Source organism: Haemorhous mexicanus, chromosome 3 (genome assembly GCF_027477595.1).
Source record: "Haemorhous mexicanus isolate bHaeMex1 chromosome 3, bHaeMex1.pri, whole genome shotgun sequence".
NCBI lineage: Eukaryota > Metazoa > Chordata > Aves > Passeriformes > Fringillidae > Haemorhous > Haemorhous mexicanus.
Window position 1 is genome coordinate 37,840,731 of NC_082343.1, and position 18,724 is coordinate 37,859,454.

At 33.8% G+C, this 18,724-nt stretch overlaps 1 protein-coding gene across 1 annotated transcript in view; it reads right to left on the reverse strand.

Annotated features, from left to right (window-relative positions):
• Nucleotides 1-17,314, reverse strand: part of DNAH8 (dynein axonemal heavy chain 8) — a 115,685-nt gene extending 98,371 nt beyond the window's left edge. The window contains exons 1-14 of the mRNA XM_059843348.1: nucleotides 17,125-17,314; nucleotides 16,344-16,478; nucleotides 13,988-14,072; nucleotides 13,004-13,152; nucleotides 11,476-11,665; nucleotides 10,960-11,123; nucleotides 9,832-10,008; nucleotides 9,363-9,476; nucleotides 6,842-6,949; nucleotides 4,497-4,598; nucleotides 3,057-3,203; nucleotides 1,941-2,138; nucleotides 1,331-1,407; nucleotides 780-879 (exon numbers count right to left, since the gene is read on the reverse strand). Coding sequence (XP_059699331.1) covers nucleotides 780-879; nucleotides 1,331-1,407; nucleotides 1,941-2,138; nucleotides 3,057-3,203; nucleotides 4,497-4,598; nucleotides 6,842-6,949; nucleotides 9,363-9,476; nucleotides 9,832-10,008; nucleotides 10,960-11,123; nucleotides 11,476-11,665; nucleotides 13,004-13,152; nucleotides 13,988-14,072; nucleotides 16,344-16,478; nucleotides 17,125-17,310 — 1,932 coding nt within the window. The 5' untranslated portion in view covers nucleotides 17,311-17,314. The remainder of the gene's footprint in view (nucleotides 1-779; nucleotides 880-1,330; nucleotides 1,408-1,940; nucleotides 2,139-3,056; nucleotides 3,204-4,496; nucleotides 4,599-6,841; nucleotides 6,950-9,362; nucleotides 9,477-9,831; nucleotides 10,009-10,959; nucleotides 11,124-11,475; nucleotides 11,666-13,003; nucleotides 13,153-13,987; nucleotides 14,073-16,343; nucleotides 16,479-17,124) is intronic.
• Nucleotides 17,315-18,724: the final 1,410 nt, after the last annotated feature.

Here is an 18,724-nt window from a genome sequence, read left to right on the forward strand (position 1 = left end):
AAACTACTTTCATTAATCTTATGAAAGATAGACATCTCAAAAAACCTTTTTCAACAATCCAGTTTTCCAGATTCCCTTTATTTTCATTGAAGAAAAATGGTCATTTGGAGGGAATTATTTAAATCTTCAGGACACTATATAAAATCGATCAGATTAACTCACTCTAGAGTAATTCTTTCTTTCTTTCTTTCTTTAGTAGAAAGGGAATTTGGACATCAAGCTCTGTTGCAGACGTTTATTTTATGGACAAAGTAATAGTTTGCAGTCAAGTGATATGAGCAGTTGCCAGAACTTAATTCTCATTATACTTCACTCAGGGGGCACTACAAAAATAATGAAAAATTACTTCGTAATGAAGATAAATGTAATTCACCTATATTTTACATGTATTTTATGCTGCCACAGTAATTGATAATAACTACTTAGAAATGCAAATTAACTGCAGAAGCCTCATTTAATTAAAAAAATCCAAAAGGTACAAGCAAGAAATGTACACAGCCAGTAAAGAACACACTTCTTTAAATTTAATTTATGAAGGAATACCAGAATATATTTTGGTTTATAAAGTAAAATTATGATGACAAATTTGCCTTCAAGAGCAGTTGTGCATATTGTGCTGCCCACTCACTAAGGCCTGTTTTCTGTAACAGGAAAACAGAACTAGGAGAAATTGAGAATTGGGAGTAAATTAGTGAAAGAGGCAGAAAAAAAAATTATATTAAAATGCTTGCACCTATTTTAACATGATGTTTACAACTTACTGGAAAGAAATTAAATACCTGTTTAGTAGCTTCAAGTTCTGCTACATAATGTTGAAGAATACAACTAACTGTATGTGCTGTTTCTTCTTGAAGGCATGGCATATTCAGACTTTGAAACCTGTATTAAAAATTGGTACCCAAAATGACATTTCTAAAATAATAACTGTTTTAATTTATTTTGGGGTATATGAACATTACATAAAGTGAAATAAGCAAAAATCTAGGAAATTATTTTGAATCTGTAAAACTTTTTTCTTTGAGAAAGTTTAAACAAGTTGAAAATTTCTGCTCTGGTGGGTATTTTGGTAGTTGTTGCTTAGTATATTTTAGGTTTTTCCTTTAGTATCTTCTTGTGTATAATAATATTCTAATGAAATTAAGAAAAAGAATATATTGAGTCCCATAAGAAAGATAAAACATATATTTTAACATGATTATATGGTTCAGAATATCAGTAACGAAAAATTCTCAATTAGGCCCTTTGTTTTAAAATTTGCTGGGATGTTTCAATTGTGATAATCTGTAATTTCAAGTTACTTTAAAATATTTTAAAACACAGTTGCCAATACCTTTGAAGTAACTGAAGTGAATTCTGTGAAGACAAAATTTTCCGAAAACAGGTGCGCATAAAATTCTGTAGCTGTGTCTAAAGAATACAAAATTCAGTGTGGGTTTTCAGGTTAGAGAATAGTACTTTGATGATACTTTCTGAACGTAGTAGCATTTGAAATTGTCACTTAAAGCACACTTACAGCATAAAATAGCAGCCTTCATCAGGCCATGCTTAATATAATTATTAAATAGCCATTTTCAGTCAAAGAATCTCTAAAATGTCATACAATTCTAGGAAATAAACAAATTAGTTGCAAATTTATTCTGCCTAAAATTTGACCACATTTCTTCAGGCTAATAAATGACTTTCACATAGCTCATTCTCTCAGGTCTCACAATTTTAGTCATTTTGGCCACAAAATGAAAATCATCCTTGAGCACTGTTTGATATATTTTACACATTCCTTTGAAAGAAGGAGAAGGAATGGAAAAAACCTCCCTCCAGACAAACACAAACTCCATACTGTTTAGAAGAACAATGTAGCCTACTCACAATCCAATGTCCCACTGACAATCAGTTCCAATTCTTTCCCAAGTAAGTTATAACTAAGTCAAAATATTACTCACCTCTAAACGTTCAACTTCTGTCTTGAATTTCACAAAATCCACATCAAATTCTGTTACATGTGGATCAAGGGTGTCATATGGTTTCTTTTGAAAAATGTGGTAGATATTTTTGAATTTTACTGCCATAAGATCTATACCTTCAATTGCACACTGAGTCAGTGCATTAAAATTCTGTTCTATGGATATCATTTCCATTATCTGAAATAAAGATATTATATTCATGCTCATAATGAATTCTTTGTTATTTCCTCTATAAACTAAAACCTGAGCAAAATAAAATATTCAACAGCCACTCCCCTAGCTACTGTATTCACAAATGTGTTGTTTCTGAGTCAAGTATCTTCAATACTTGAAGTATGGTTAATTCAGTTTTCAACACCAGTTGTCACCACAAATCAACACAAAGTAAAATAATCATTGTTTTTCTTAATGATAAAGAGGGGTTTTTTATGTTTTACTGCTAGATCCAATAGAATAATACGGAAAAGGAGTTAAAACATGGCATGCTTATAACAAAAAGATATATCAAAGAATAAAAAACCACAACCCTACAGATTGGTATGTATATGGAGTGATTAAAAAGTACATCAAAGACTCACAGAATTCCTACCTTGTGATGATTATCATCTTATCCCTTGTCTGACCTTAATCTGTACCAAGCAGCACCTATTACCTTTTCCACTCAAGAATGTTAGTTTAAAACCCCTTCACTGCATTACCAAGCTAAATGTTAAGATGACACCAAGCAGCAGAATCATCTGAAGAATTGTGCTTGGCAGTAAACATGAGTTTTTAAAGTAATTAAAAAAACCCCAAAAGTGTGTTACTTTTCACATAATTTTAAACCTCCTAAAATAATGACCTGAATCTAGATCAGGTTATTTCCCTCCACACTAAAAGAGATAAAGTTGACAAGTTGAGAAGGCAATTGTGAGGTAATAGCATCAATCATTGGGATGACACTCTGTAGAAGTGCCTAAATTCTCTCAATAGAGAGTTATAGACTCCTTTAAAGGATGATTAAGAGAATGTATGTTGGCAAGCATCCACTTTGTAAACTGTTCTTTGGAGAGACGCTTCTTCTTTGCGAATAACAACAGCACCCAATCTACTCACTTTTTCTAATCTCCTACAAAAAGCTTCAGATTTCCCAAAAATGTACACTTCTGATACTTCCAATGTCCTTTCTCCTAGATTTTTCGAACTCTCTTCCCTAGCTTCATGGAAGCATTTCTGATATTCTCTCAACAGATATATGCATTCCTAAAAAGTGAAGGAAAAAAACCCATATTCATTATGCTATGCTTATGAGTGAGGGACTAGAGTACTCATACCTATCGACATTCCAAAGCCATTAGTTATCACTTAATCTGGTTTCAGTCAACAGGCAACAACAACTTAAAGACAGTGGTTTTCTTTCAGTATCTGAAGAAAGCGTTTGCAACATATGAACAAATATACAGTAGTAGAGCACAGTGAACCAGAGAGTGGTGGTGAATGGTGGTGCATCCAGTTGGCAGACACCCTGGTGTCCCCAGGGATCAGTGTTGGGCCCAGTCTTGTTTAATATCTTCACTGATGATCTGGATATGGGGACTGAGTCCACCATCAGCCAATTTGCAGATGTGGGTGTCAGTATCAATCTGCTGGAGGGCTTTGCAGAGGAACCTGGACAGGCTGGATAAATGGGCTGAATCCCGCAATTTGGTGTTTTACAAGACCAAGTGCTGTGTCCTGCACTTTGGTCACAATAACCGCCTGCAACACTGCAGGCTGGGGACAGAGGGGCTGGACAGTGGCCAGGCAGAAAGGGACCTGGGGGTACTGGTTGATGGCAGACTGAATAGGAGCCAGCAGTGTGCTCACACAGCCAAGAAGGCCAGCGGCATCCTGGCCTCTATGAGAAATAGTGTGGTCAGCGGGACTAGGGAAGTGATTCTTCCTCTGTATTCTATGCCTTTTGGGGAAGAGTGGAACTCAGTAACTGAGATCCAGAAAACGAGAAAGTGGAAATGAAGTAAACATTGACAACCAGTATTCCCACAGCTGCACATATTTCGCCATAGCATACTGCACTTACTTAATTTGTTCTTAACAGGTCACCATCAGATGAAGAAGGGGAAGACTATCCTGACACTGACTTTTGATGGTATGCCAAGGACATCTTGTATGGAGAGGAACTACTGTAGCAAAGTCAGTGTCTATTTAAACACCAGATATTCCAGTGTAGAGGAAGATGGTACCATATCAGAGATATACCCTCCTCCATAGCCCCTCTTCCTCAAGATGGAAAAATGTGAAATATTAATTCCTTGATTGCACATAAAGCAAAGATGCCAATTCCAAGGTCAGTGACAGACCACACTGATAAAGATGAAGATATTGTAATTGCTGCAATGCCCATGGACTATGAGTTGGGAAAACTTTCAAAGCATCATGAAATAAAAAAGCCAAGAGGTGTGAAGCACTTGATACATATTGATATGGACTTCCTTATGATATCAACTGGTAATCAATAGGTTTGACATGCAAATAATAAAATGCCAAAATACAAACATTGATTTTTCCAATGACTACTGGTGTCTCCTGATCCCAGAGTCGATTCAAGCCAGCATCTGTAATGTATGCTTTACATGTTGTTACCATTTGGTTTGTAACCTAGGACAGACAAATGAAAAAGTTTAACAGAAATTTTAAGCTTAACAGCAAATTTTCCTATTTCACAAAATCTAATAAAATTCTCATATACATGTGTCAATACTATCAATCAGATTTGGAATAAATTTCACATGTGGAAATAATAGTGGCTTAAGAAATATATGCAGTATATACAACAAATACCCTATAAAACCCCTGAGAACACTCCCAGAAGTATATGTAAGTCCCAGGACATATTTGTAAGTCTTATATTTTCAGCAATATAGAAACACAGACTGTCATCAATCAAAATTCAAGAATAAAAAGAAATTATTGAGTTCCAGGTGTTCTTCACTTACATTTTTGTCTTTACACTTGCAGCACTTATTTAAGGATTCTGCTCTTAAAGAATTTTGTATCCTAGCAATATGGCTTTACCTTGATTTCCTGTAGCTATAAAAAGTAAAAAAATTCTTCTACTTCTCAACCACAAAAATCCAAATTTGGTCATGACAGAAGGAGAGAGAGGAGTATGTGCAGATACAGAAGACATACCATAGAGAACAGCTACAGGCAGACAATTTTTTTGTCTATTATATAATATGAACAATTCAAAACAATTCTCCTGATGGTGTTTGGGTTTTGCCTTTTTTCTTTTATATGTTCTCTGTATTCTTTGCACATATATTTGTAACTCTGTCACCTACTGTATTAGTAGCTAGTTTTTCCAGTACTTTTCCATGGCCTTTCCCTAAGCAGAAAGACAAAACAAATTCCAGAGCTTCAAGCCCTGGGAGGTACAAGGCTCCAGTGCTATGTTGCTTCTACCTGGGAATCAAAGCCAAGAACAACTCTTCAAGATGCATACTCATGGACAAAGCACAACTAGGGCTGAAGGGGGGGCTCCAGAGAAGGGGCTTAACCTGGAGGAAAGACCACCTGACTACTTGTAGTCCTAACTGGTGCCTCTTATCAATTATGCTAATTTCCTAAAACCTATAAATGTGTACTCATACCTTGCAGGGGTAGGCTTTTGTGGACATTTTTTCATAACTGCCTCTGAAGGATTCATTAAAGATCCTCTTTTATATTACCTCCTTACTAAAATTATCTCGAGTTTCATTTCCAGGTTGGGAAAAAGGCAACACTGGCATAAGGCTACTGTAAAGCAGGCCTTAAGTACTACTAATTGAAAAAAGACTGGAAATTGCCATACCAAAGGCAGCTCAAACGTTAAGAAAATTATGGATGAAGTTGGAGATAGGACCACCAGCGTCACTTCTGATGATCATTAAGTGGAAACAAACAGTAAATAGGGACCTTAAACCACTGGATTAAAAATACAGATTTTTCCTTGCTATTTCAAGCATAGTTTAATTTAACCGGTTTGTTATTAGCTTCTGTAGTGAAATACTCACTCCCTTAAACCATTAAATAATAGACAGTAGCAAGAGTCAATATACAAATGTACCAAGACCCATTATATGACAGGTAATATATACCGGATGTGATACATAGAAAACAGCCACAGCCATGAATAGATACAGATTCAAAAGAGCACATACTTCCTAATATCCTAGTTCAAACTGAAATGTAACAAAATTTTATGCTAAACCCTGTGGTGTAAAGAAACAAAAAATCTGTGTCTGTGTAATGAGGGTATACTGTGATTTTCCCCTGAATGCTTACTGCAGGTGTGTGGTTTAGTTAGGAAGGATTTCTTTGCTAGAAAACCATTATACAAACCATCTTTGCATGCAGTGAATACCTGGATTCTGCAAAAGACACTGGTATAAATGCACAGCCAGTCTTAATTTCTCTTTAAGGAGGGAAAGTTTATGATCTGAAATTCAATTAACTTTTCAACTATGACTTGCTTCAGAGAACAGGAACGTTTTATCTTTCTCACTTTTTGGATGAACAGCCTAGTCAGTTTGATGGCCATCTGCCATTAGGTCATCCAGGCTGAGAGAAAAAGAGCCTTTGCAGATTCTGCGACTTAGGAAACAACTGATCAGATTAATTAGGAATATAAAGAAAAATAACACTGATGAACCAAGAATAAACAAAGCTCCTTTCAGAAGAGAAATCTGCAATCCAAGTTTAATCCTCTCGTGATCAACAGAGTTCTCTTCCTTTCCCTTACAGAACCTCACTATTTACTACCATTTTTAAACTAATGCTCTATGGATTTAAACAAATTTTTGTTTCATCTGAAAAGTCACACAATTTTTGTAATTACTATTTTGTTTAATATACTTTACCTTTATAAGTAATGATGTAATTCTCTCAGAAGTATTGTAATATTTTGAAACACGGTGAATCATTTGTACAGCCTTTATCAAGTATGGTATTCCCTGTGTCATTAATACCTCAAAGCAAAGTTTCAAGAAAAAAATTACTTCCTATTCTTAGCAACTATATTTCCATTCTACTGACAACTTCTGAATTACGTATTTCCCTAAGCCACACGAATCAATCTTTAAAATGTCATGGCATCTTACCAGAAGTTTTCTTATTAAAGAAGACTAACCATGCTCAATGAGATTTCAAATATCAACTAACAAGAACAATAAATGGGTAAGTTTGATCATTAGCTAAGAAATCAGATTAAAGATGTTAAAAGATAAAATAATTTTAATATCATATTTTGATGAACATAATTGAACACTGATTCAAAGTCTAAAGGTTGCATTTTTTGATGCAATAGGAAGTATTTTTCTGCCAGCAATTTTCTGTGATGGTTGCTTTTGTTTTCCTTCAGGTAAGGCTGCTAATGTACTTTCATTGTGATAACAATCTTTACATAAAATGTTTTATTCAGACACTTCAGTAAACTCATTAAATAATTGTCACAATGTAAGTTGCATTAAAAAATGCCTAATTCCTTCAAGCATATGAAACACCTAAATTTTTCACATATTTTGTGAAATCAATGTTCACATTGTTAAAATCATACAGTGGCATTACAAATACTCAGTAGCTCAAACACTTCCAAAGTATTTTGGTGGGGAAAAAAACCCAAAACAAAACAAAAGACAAAACATTATAATTCATTATCAGGAACTTGTCAAAGTTGCAATTCATAACATCAAGAAATTTGGGCTGTCACCGCTCAACGGAGAAGCCAAGCTCCTGTAATTAAATTTGAGTTCCAAATTCAAACTCATACTGTGAATAGACATAGAAGGCATTTGCATTTAGCAAGAGTGTGAATAAATGCTATATAGTATAAAAAAAACCATCTGTGTCCATAGCGTTCATTACCAACACCAGCCCTGAAATGGAATCAGGAGATTCTGACTCTATAGGTTTTCTTTTTCAATCCTTGACAGAAAATAAAACCCTGAATACTGGACTGTGTAGAAATTTCTCTGATTCAAAGCCTCAAGTTAATATATGAAAATTCAGACTGAGCATTTAACCTACTTCAGCACAAATGTTCACTATGTGATACTGCATACACTAAATATCATATTTTATGCACACACCAAATAGCATCATAAATCCACACATATTCCTTATTCCATTCCTTATTCACTAATATATGAAAGAGTTGTCCACACCAGATACCAAATGCAACTCTGCACAGAATGAAGGTCTGTTTAAAACAAGATATATTAAGCTTGGAAATCATTGTTTTTAAGCCAATTATCATAGAAAATCTTATCTAAATTACCTTGATCTCAGGAACTTGATTAAACAGAAAATCACATGGTTCCAAACTGTTCCAGACTAAACAAAGAACTCTAATTAACTATCCTGTATTAGTAAAATTATGAACTCTTCAATGGGTTTGCACCCACTAATGTCTGTCTTTGTTTGTGATACAAAGAACTTTATAACACCTATGAAATAGTTCATTATTATGGCCTGGTACCTGGCACCCTCTTGTGATACCTTGAAGAGCTGAAGACAAACAGCTCAGTGACACTGCTAATCATATTTGCTTCTTATACTATTCCATGCGATATGACCTCCATGTCATATATTATCAAAGTCCTTTTGCTTGCCCTCAGTTACAACCTTGTAGTAGGATCCTAAGCTGCCAGAGATTCAAAAGAAATGCAGCACTTCCTGACAGAGGGCTGGAGGCATATAGGACCAAAACATGAAGGACTCAAAAACAAAGGAGAATGAGCACTATTTTTCTAGGGTATTTATTTCTTTCATTCTATTCTGCAATACACCTGTTATAATAACTCATAGTTATTATACCAAATATCTAATATCTTGAATTACCACTGAATGGTGTACCTGAACAACCAATTGTCTAAATTCTGACTGGCAGGGACTTCTGCAAATAGAAGCAGTTAATACTGTATTCTATATTAAAAAAAAAAGTTTTGCCCATTTAGGACCTTATAAGGTTTCATTATTTTATAAATAACTGAAATTTTGGTACTTTGGTTACAGTTATGTGATCATTGGCACATAGGGCATTTTCAGGGGAAGGCATATTTAGAGATTTTTGCATTATAAAATATGTAGCTGGTTTAATTGCTTTTAAAAATAATACCAGGATTGACTTATTAGATAATCGTATGTACTTATGCTTATTTACTAAATACATATTTTCAAAATACTATATTTTATGAAATAGATCATAAAATAATGCTTCAACATTTAGGTTGATGAGCTTTTAGAAAAAGATCAGGAAAACTAGAAATATAAATTAGAAAAAATACTATTAAGTAAATATAAGGAAAGGAAACTTTATTTTGCTCTAGGATTTTAATGTAAATACTTAAACTATGCATAAAGAATGGTGAAAGGCATACTTACAACATCAGTGGTATAAAGGGGCTGACAAACTTTTTCAAGTGTGCTTAGGTATCTCACATTATCCTTTGATTCATTTGCTGCATCTGTGATCTTGCCATCTAATTCTTGCCATGACTAGTGGGAAAAGAGCGCTGTGAAAAACTTCATACATAGTGAACTATTGCTTTAACTTGCACTCACTTGCCAGAAGCAAATTTGTAAATGAATTTTTAAGAGGCGTTGCCAAAGCAGGCAATAAAAGTTAACTTATTGTATTTATTGCACATATAATGTATTTTATATTCATTTTTGGCTGCATCCCTGAAATGTCTTGTTCTTTGTCTTGATACATTCAGCACACAGCAACACATCTAAATTTTCCTCTTCTAATTCTCCTTGGCAAATCTCTCTTAGATGAAATAAAAACAGATAAACAAACAATAAACTTTATAGTAAAAAAAACAGGATAAAAAAAGAAAATAATTATTACCTTTAGTATTTTAGAGTGTGCAACTTTCAGAACATTGATAACAGCTTTACAGTTTTGTCCTTTGATCTGTTCAATAATAAAGTTCAATTTAGCAGACATGTATTTCCAGTTCTCCAGTTCCATCAGTGGACCTGAATCCTTAGCTTCTCTCCTTAGCTGTTTGCTCTCAGTCAGGACCTGCAACCCAATTGAAAAAAAAAAAAAAGCACAGGAAATAGACAAGTCATTATAGAGAAGAAATGCTCTTGAGGAAATTCACTTAGAAAAGAACAAGCTTCCAGTTACTGACACATGAAAATGGTTCCCATTTGGAAAAGCTTTCAAAGTTTGAATTGCACTTAATCATCCTTTTAAATTGAAATTAGGGCAATTGATACAAATTGCTGTCAAACCCTGGGTGAATATCAACATATACAGATAAGCCTTTAACCAGCATCTGTGGATTGAAATGCACCAAATGTAATTTCACTTATCCAGAGCTTCAAAAACTAGTTTAATAAAAGTATCAGATATCAGTCATAAGTTTATCCATTTGTATGTTGATAAATGCGCAGACAGCTCTTTTTACATGTCTTTAACATTTTTATTCTTTTGAGCTAAACACACTAACTCTAGTATTGTATGTCCCTGCCTACAAAGATTGATATTTTGATGAAGGATTCTCTCTTTTTCACGGAAGTTTCAGACTTGGGTAACTGAGACCTTACCATGGAAGACTTATACAGGATAAAATATGGCACTGCTGGGCCTGCTCAAAAATCTTTCTAAGAGCAGTACTTCCCACCACAAGTGGGAACTACTTAACAGGTAATTACTTAACAGGTAATGTACAGTTAGGTATGCTCTATATACATATGTGGGCCTCATCAGTGTTATTAGTCCTGCAACTTTGTTCTCTTCTTACTATTTGTGAATTAAGTGTTCAGAAACTCTTTTTCTCACTAGACTGTAAATTCCTAGGCATAAGGACTACATACTTAACTTTCCTTGTGCATAGAAGCAGAGTGCTTCTCTTAATTTGAGTGGAGATGCAGCTGAAGCCTTTGGCAAACTTCAGGCAAGTCTCATATAATTTATAAATATTCATCCATATTCCTGCTGAATTGATGCGTTAAAACAGCAACTTACATGTTCAATTTGTTTATACCATATCATAAGTACTTCCTCTAGCTGGTTAACTGTGTCATGACTGTCAGCAGCTGCAGTTATTTTATCAAACGTCTGGAGTTCAGAAAAATTAATGTGATCTACTTTTTTCAACTCAACTGTTCCTTCAATGCATGCTGCAGCACCTGAGAAAAAGACAATTACAATATCAAACCAATTAAGACTTTAAAATAAATTTCCACCAGTCAAAGCAATTTAAATTTGAAAACTGCAGCCAGTGTTGTTTTGATATAATAGCAATTTACTGCACTCACATGAAGCAGAAATATCTGATTTTAAATGCAGTAGTATTCCTTAAAAGCAATGTGTCACTATTTGCTTAAGAAAATAATCCACCCATGTATATATTGTGCAAGTAATGGATAATTTTATTTTTCCTTGCAGAATGTGAGAAGTTCCTTATTTATGCACTACTGCCTTTAAATAGAAATCCTTAAGCAGAATTCCTCTAGTTTGTTTCCTAAATGCAATGCTTACCTCCTAAAAATGAAATGTATTTCTTAATTGTTTCCACAAATTTCTGCTTGTGTTTTGTATCCTCTTTGGACTGACCTAAATCACCCCAATTACTTGTTTCAAGGATAGCAGGGAGAAAAACCTTTTCTATTACATCTTTAATACCAGGTAGGAGTCCATCAGTGGCATCCAAAACACCAAAGGAAATTTCCTGCAGTGTAAAAATATTATTGTTATCAAAGCAGTAACTTACACTAGAAACAGTATTATTAGTTCTATGTATTTTTATAAAAGCACTCTAATATGCCAAACAAAACATTCATTTAAGGAGAGAAAATCATTATATTACACACCTACATTGTGCCCGTAAGATAGTATTTCATAAAAAAGGGAAGTCTATAATTATTTAATACTGTTTTAAAAAGCTGTCTAGTTATGCTTTTGTTACATCATTTATTTGTCTATCACACAGAGTTTGGAAATTTTGAAATGGTAGAAAAATGCCCTCACCCACAATTAGGTACCAATTCATGAATTGCAAGTAGCAAAAAACTCTCTGAATGTCCTTATCTGAAATTATATAAAAAGCAATTATCTGACTAAATATATATTATTTTGAATCAAGTTAAATTTTTACCTACTCTCCAAAACAAAACTTTACAAGGTCTGACAATTTCTAATATTCTACTAATTAAAATGTCCTTAAAATAAACAAGTATTAATGTACATCATGTAACAAACTTCCTTGAACATAAATTTCCTTCCTTATCCCTTTAGCATTTGGAATTATTTGGAAAGGTATTTGATGGAAAAGTGGTATCTATGACCAATAGTGAGGCTCTTGATAAAGACAGAACTTGTATCTTACTTCTGATAGTTTTTTTTCTCCTTCACCTTCTTGGGTCTCAAAAGCAATAGAGTATTTTAATATGAAATATAAAGCACATAAACTAACAACAGATTTTCTGTCTGAATAATTTGAAATAATACTAATTACAAAATACATATGTGAAACTATTTATTATCAATTTACAGTCCCTTAAGCACTGCCCAAATACTAAGATATGTAGCTATGAATAATAATGAAGCCCACACTTACTAAGAATTTGTCTTGTAAAGCAGAAAATCTCATGCTACATGATTTACACAGAATAAATGTTTACTTTGTAAACATTTTTATTTATCAAAACACATAAAAAGGTACAGGTAAACTTTTTGTCTCTTGGTATATGCAATAAAGTCTTCTCAGTGTTTCCTTGTAGCTTAGGGATTTTGATCACAATTAAAATATACTTAGCAGCTTTGACCACTTGAAAAATACCAAGGAGAATGAGAAATTAATGTTTATTTCTTTACAAGAATCCTGTAAGACACTAAATTCACATTCACTTCAGTATTTGCTGAAGCAATATAGCTATTTGTTGTTTACCCAAGATGGAGAGCAAAAAGTTACCAGTAACTTTATTTATGTGACAACTGTGAGAAAAATAATGAAACAAAAAATAGCTGCTTTTAAAGCTTTTAGTTTTTTAAATAAATGAGAGAGTACCTCGTGTATAGTTTTGTCATTTATGGACGTGTCATTCTTATAGCGAATGAAATATAAGCATAGTCCTAGCATTTTGTCTGGTGTCCTCTCCAAATAAAATTGAAAAATTTTACTTCCTTTTTCAACATCTGGAATTACCCGACCACACTCTGAAAAGAAATTTCATAGGTATGACTCTTTTTAAAAATAAGGGTATTATAAAATGCTTAAAATCAATATAGGAAATAAAATTGAACATATAAATAATTCATTTTCTTCTTTCGTCAGAGAACAAACCAGTATCATTTCTAAGTTTAATTAACCACACTATTAGAAAACTACACCAAATGTATAATGTGTAACTTACAAACCTATTTGGGTGCTTTGTAATGCACTGAAAAGGGAATTTGCTCAGGCCCAGAGTTCTGAAACAATTTGTTGGTGACTAAGTTACTGTATTTCCATTTATCCTACCAAAAAAGATGTCAGGTCTAAGTGAGAAAAAGAGTGATTTTGAGAGGGCCTTAGGTCCTCTGTGGATATATTCCTATGCAATTTGATAGCTCAATATAAATAAGTAACAGAACAATATCTGCAGTAATTAGTGAATCATGAGGGATTTCGGACATTACATTCTAATTCTCTGCCACGCGTGTGAAACACAAAAAATTTCAAATATAGTAAGTGAAAATTCAGAGAAAGGTTTTACCAAAGTGCTTTCTAATGAACGGTGGGCAAAACTCATGTATGAAAAAGTCACGATCAATTCAGCACTTCGGGATAACACTTTATAGTCTTTTTTCCAGGAATGACTAAAATTGCAATTTTTTTTTCTTAAACAATTTGACTTGAAGCAAACATTTAAAATATGAATTCATTCCTCAGAGCAAAAGCTTGCAAAATTCTGAACAAGCAAAAGCCCATTTTATTCTGAGAAACTTCAAATGAAATGAACAACAGAATGCACTGTTACATGTGCCTGTATTAATATTGCTAAACATCTACCTATTCCTCGTGGATCTCCTTCTTGATAAAAAATTTTCAATGATTTTTTTCCTCCCTTGGCAAAAAAGGAATCAAAGGCATCAAACTGTTAAAACAAAGAGTGAATATGTGTTACTCAAAATATTATTATGTGCCTCTAAGAGGTACAAAACTAATTTGACCATGCTACTGTTTAAAGTTTTTTTGGCACTGTTTATCCCCAAATGTTTATCCTCAAATATTGTGAGAAGATAGGAAGTGTCCAACAAAAGGACTCAGCCATGGTAGTGGCTTCCTCCTCACCAAAAAAAAAGGTCAGAAGTTTAGCAAGCATGTGTGGAGATGCATCACCTGTTCAGGGACAAAGGATACACTTCTAGTTGTGGTATATTTCTTTCAAGCATGTTTTTTTCCCCCAAATAAATATTAAAGCTGAATCAGAACAATGATGGGAAAATGAGTGACACCCAGGTTGACAGAACTTCAAGCCACTCTTGTGAGAAGACAACATTGCATGAAAATAAAAGAAGTAAAAGCAAGCCAGCTCTAGAAGTGCATTTGGCTTTTTTTAACAGCATTAGTGAATAACAAGGTTAAACCAGAGTAAAATACATTAAAAAGAGCCACCCCCAAAATAGTGAAAGAAAAAATTGTTAAAGTGCTGAAAGCACAGTGAAAAAAAGCAGGAAAAAGTTCACTACTACAAGAAAGACTCCAGCTTGTGAGGAAGAGGAGGACAAACAGTAACTTTGGTGCTTTTATGATTCTATACAGAAGGTAAGATGTGAGCTGTTCTCACAGCTACTGATTCTGCAAAGAATCAATCTGCTGTTTCAAGTCCATGTGGCTCTCACACCCACTGTGTGAATATATACACAGGCTAACACTTTAAAGGGCAAAACATAAGTCATGGATATCAAAGACATATGTTTATGATAATTTATTAAATGACAATTTGGTGAGGGACAATGTTGACACAGCCCCAGAAGCCTAAACTGTTTATAAATAAACTAAAACCAGGAGCAGGAAAATATTCAACTACATTTTTTTACATTTTACACTCAACTATATTTTTTTGGCTGTCACCAGGACCATCTGAAATAATTTTTCAGATGGTCCTGGTGACAGCCAAAAAAAGCCCCCAACCCAGCCAAACCCAAACAAAAGTAAACAAACAGAAAAACCCAAACAAAACCAAATACAAAAAAACCCCTCAAGAACCCGAAATTTCTAAATTTCTCAAGTGTTGGGATTAGTCAAACTTGGTGTAGAACAGCAGTTTCACATTAAATCAGAATGATTTAAAACTATATATCATTTAGCAAATGTAAAAAAGGGACAACACTTAGCACACCTCTATGCTGTGTAAGCACAAAAAAACCAAACAAATGAGGCTAAGTACATTTTATGATATAAAAATATCAATAAACAAAGAAAACCCAAACAAATTTGGAGCAAGGCTAAATTTGGCTTGTAACTGTAAAACTGAAGTTCTAAGAATTGATTTGTTTTATCAAAGGAGATATTAGCTGGCTGAGTTTTAAATGCTAAGTCAAATCTCTCTTAACAGACAAAAATAACATCAATGAGGTGGAACAACAGTCAAATAACAAAAACGTAATCAGGGAAATTGAGTTGTATCTTTTCACAACAGCCATACTGAGCTTTGATAATCTATTAAATGTGCAGTTTAACTGGTCCCTCCTGTTTGTTTAATTACTTTGAAAAATCATGAAAGACAACACTAAACACACAAAAATAATGAAAGCTTTCAGAAGTTCCACAGATTTGAGAGCTATACACTCTGCAAACCCATCTAACTCAATCTTTTAAACATCCAAACATAAATAAAGTGCTCAAAACTGAAATTTCTTAGTGGGTCTTTCAAACATTTCCATAGTATTTAAACAGTGCAGGATTAATCTTCCTTCTTATTACTAACAACATGCTAATTTTCAAAATGCTCCCGTAAGTTACATACTTTTGCACTATCTTAGAAATTTCATTGAGAAATTGCCTAAAAATCAAAATTATCATAATTAGAACATAATAAAGTCAGTCTAAGATGGATTAAACTGTTTGGAACTGGTAGAGGTGAAAAGAAACCCTTTGATCACAATAACAGCAGTATTTATATTTTCCTTGAGGTAAGAAAGATGAAAAAGCCACAATCAAAAATTGGGGATATTTGCAAATCTGCAGGGAAACTCAGCTGAAAGATTTAGTCAGGTGTCCTTTTAAATTGATGGTATGCCTTAGTAATCACATTTTCTGGCAGAAACAATCAGAATGATGGAAAATACTTTCTATCAAAGGGGTAATCTGCTACATATTTTTACTAATATTTTAAATCAACAGGAATACAGAACAGACTCACCGAAGGGACGTCCAATATCATTTCCTCCACAGTTGCTAAGTCTAAGCCTACCCTGGCACTGAGAACTTCAAATATGTACTTATATAAAGCATTAACTTTTGCTCTTCGATCTTCTCTTGCTTTTTCATATTGAATCTAAAACATTAAGCAAGACTTTCAAGCTAAAAATACACAAAGTAATCACAACAATGACCTGCTACTTAACTTGTGACTAATGCTGAAATCTACTGTCTTGTATTTACAGCTGCAAAATGACCTAATTTTAGAATACCTAAATTTTCAGAGGCTAACAGAAGAACAAATTATTAAGTATTATTATAAGATGTAAAGTAAAATCTGAGGATATGTCAAAGAAAAACAAATATTAAGAATATTACAGTTAGATTTTAAGATTTTTTACATGACATTTACTGGCTTCCTTGTTCACAATCAAAATTTCAATTTATTAAATTAATACAGAAAGGTTAAAACATCCATTTGAAATAAAGTATCTAGGATGGGTAAATATTTGCAGGAACAAAGCTAAGTACAGCTTTGCTTCTATGTCAATTATTCAGCTAATATATCCTGCTTCTGACATCTATTATTTTAAAATTTTAAAATATTACAAACATGGGGGAAAAAGACTCACTTTCTCCCAGAAATAATTTAGTAAAAGAACTGAGTCTAAACAAAAAATAAAATCAATAAATAAAAAATTTAAACTAATGATTATCATTTAAAATAATGATTCATATAAACTGAATTTAATGATCTGAGGAAAGAACCAGAAACTTATAACCTTTTTTGCTTTGTGACTTTGCACGCTCGGAACTCCACTAGGGCGGTAAATCTTAGAAAAACTTTGACTTCCAAAAGAACGAGACGAAGAGGAAATGCTCGCTAATCGTTGAGCGGTCAGAGAAGGTCTAGGTACGTCTTCTGCAGTGCCTGAACCTTTTTTAGTATTTTTTGGTGCTCCCGCCATTCTAAAATCTGAAATTTGAAAAGAAAAGATTATGTTTTTAACAATCCAAGTAACATTTCAAGTCTACCTTTTGCAGAAGACAGGACCATCACAAAACTGACTTTCCAGGCATATAAATTTAATAGTCTCATTGAATCCTCTTTGAGTTCTTAAAATGCCAGACATTATATACATTTTTATGATCGGTTACAAATGTCAAAATGAAGATTGAAACATTTTTTAAAACAATTTTTCATACACGTGCGGTTTGTGGAGTGAATGCCTCTCTACAAAATAAATATGTTTTAAAATATAAATAATTTCAGTGCATATCTGATTACTGAGAAATAGAAATGGTTTCAAACACAAATGACTTATTTAAATTTTAGTTTCTAAAATATATACTCAAATTCAGCAACTTAGAAAAGACTTGCATACACAGAAATTGCTGTTCTGCTCAGTGTACTATTACAACAAGGATCAAGATAACTATCAAGAATTCTTTACTAGTTAACATGAGGCCTAAGGGCAGCCTACCACTGCTGTAACAGCATTATATACTCTCTTAGACATTATTACCTGATTTGGGAAATAAAAAATCAAAGGTGAGGCTGACATAAAAAGCAACACCTGAAAAGCAACACCTGGTAGTACATTACTAGCTCCTTACTTTGGCCCATGTAGTAGGTGACAAATTGGCTGATGTTCTATGGTTTTACGCATGCAATCACCTGCTATAGAAAGTGTTAATCTCTACCTTGAAGTAAATGTACTACCAAAAAAACAAACTAAGGACAGTTAGGGGGAAAAAAAAGTGAAATGTAAATTAATTATATTTATTTCTTTTTCTTCATGTTTCTATGACTGGCCGGGTCATCTACAAGGTTAGCAGTGATGCTTACCTCCTTGATTATTCCACTCAAGTGGAATAGGTTGAATGCTAATTTCCCTGCCTTTGGTTCACTTTTAGCTGATACTTTCCCCCAAGGCACAAGATGAGAGAGGTGAAGTTCTCACAGCTTTCTTTCAAAAACCCACAAAGGCTGCATTCTATCCTGGCATCGTCCCTGGCTCTACAAAATCTATACTCAAGATACCTGGTGGCTCAGGTGAGATTCTCACACTTTTCAAAAACCTGTGTGAGCTCCATCTGCCCCCTTCTCCTGGATGGAATAACAAACACGCTTTTATGTCAAAACCTCCTTTCCTTCCCTCCAGGATCCCCCAAACCTTCTCTACAGGAACTGCTCATTCAAGGAAAGTAGGTCTGGCTTCCAGCACGAATCATCTTAGGGTTGAAGGAGAATGAGAAGGAAGAAGTGGAGGATTCCCGAGTATTGGGACATACAGCCTTTCGGCTCTCTTCTGAGAAGCTGAGCTGCCTTAGCCTGCACGTCAGCTTTGGCAGAGAGATGCGGGCGAAGATCTTCACCCA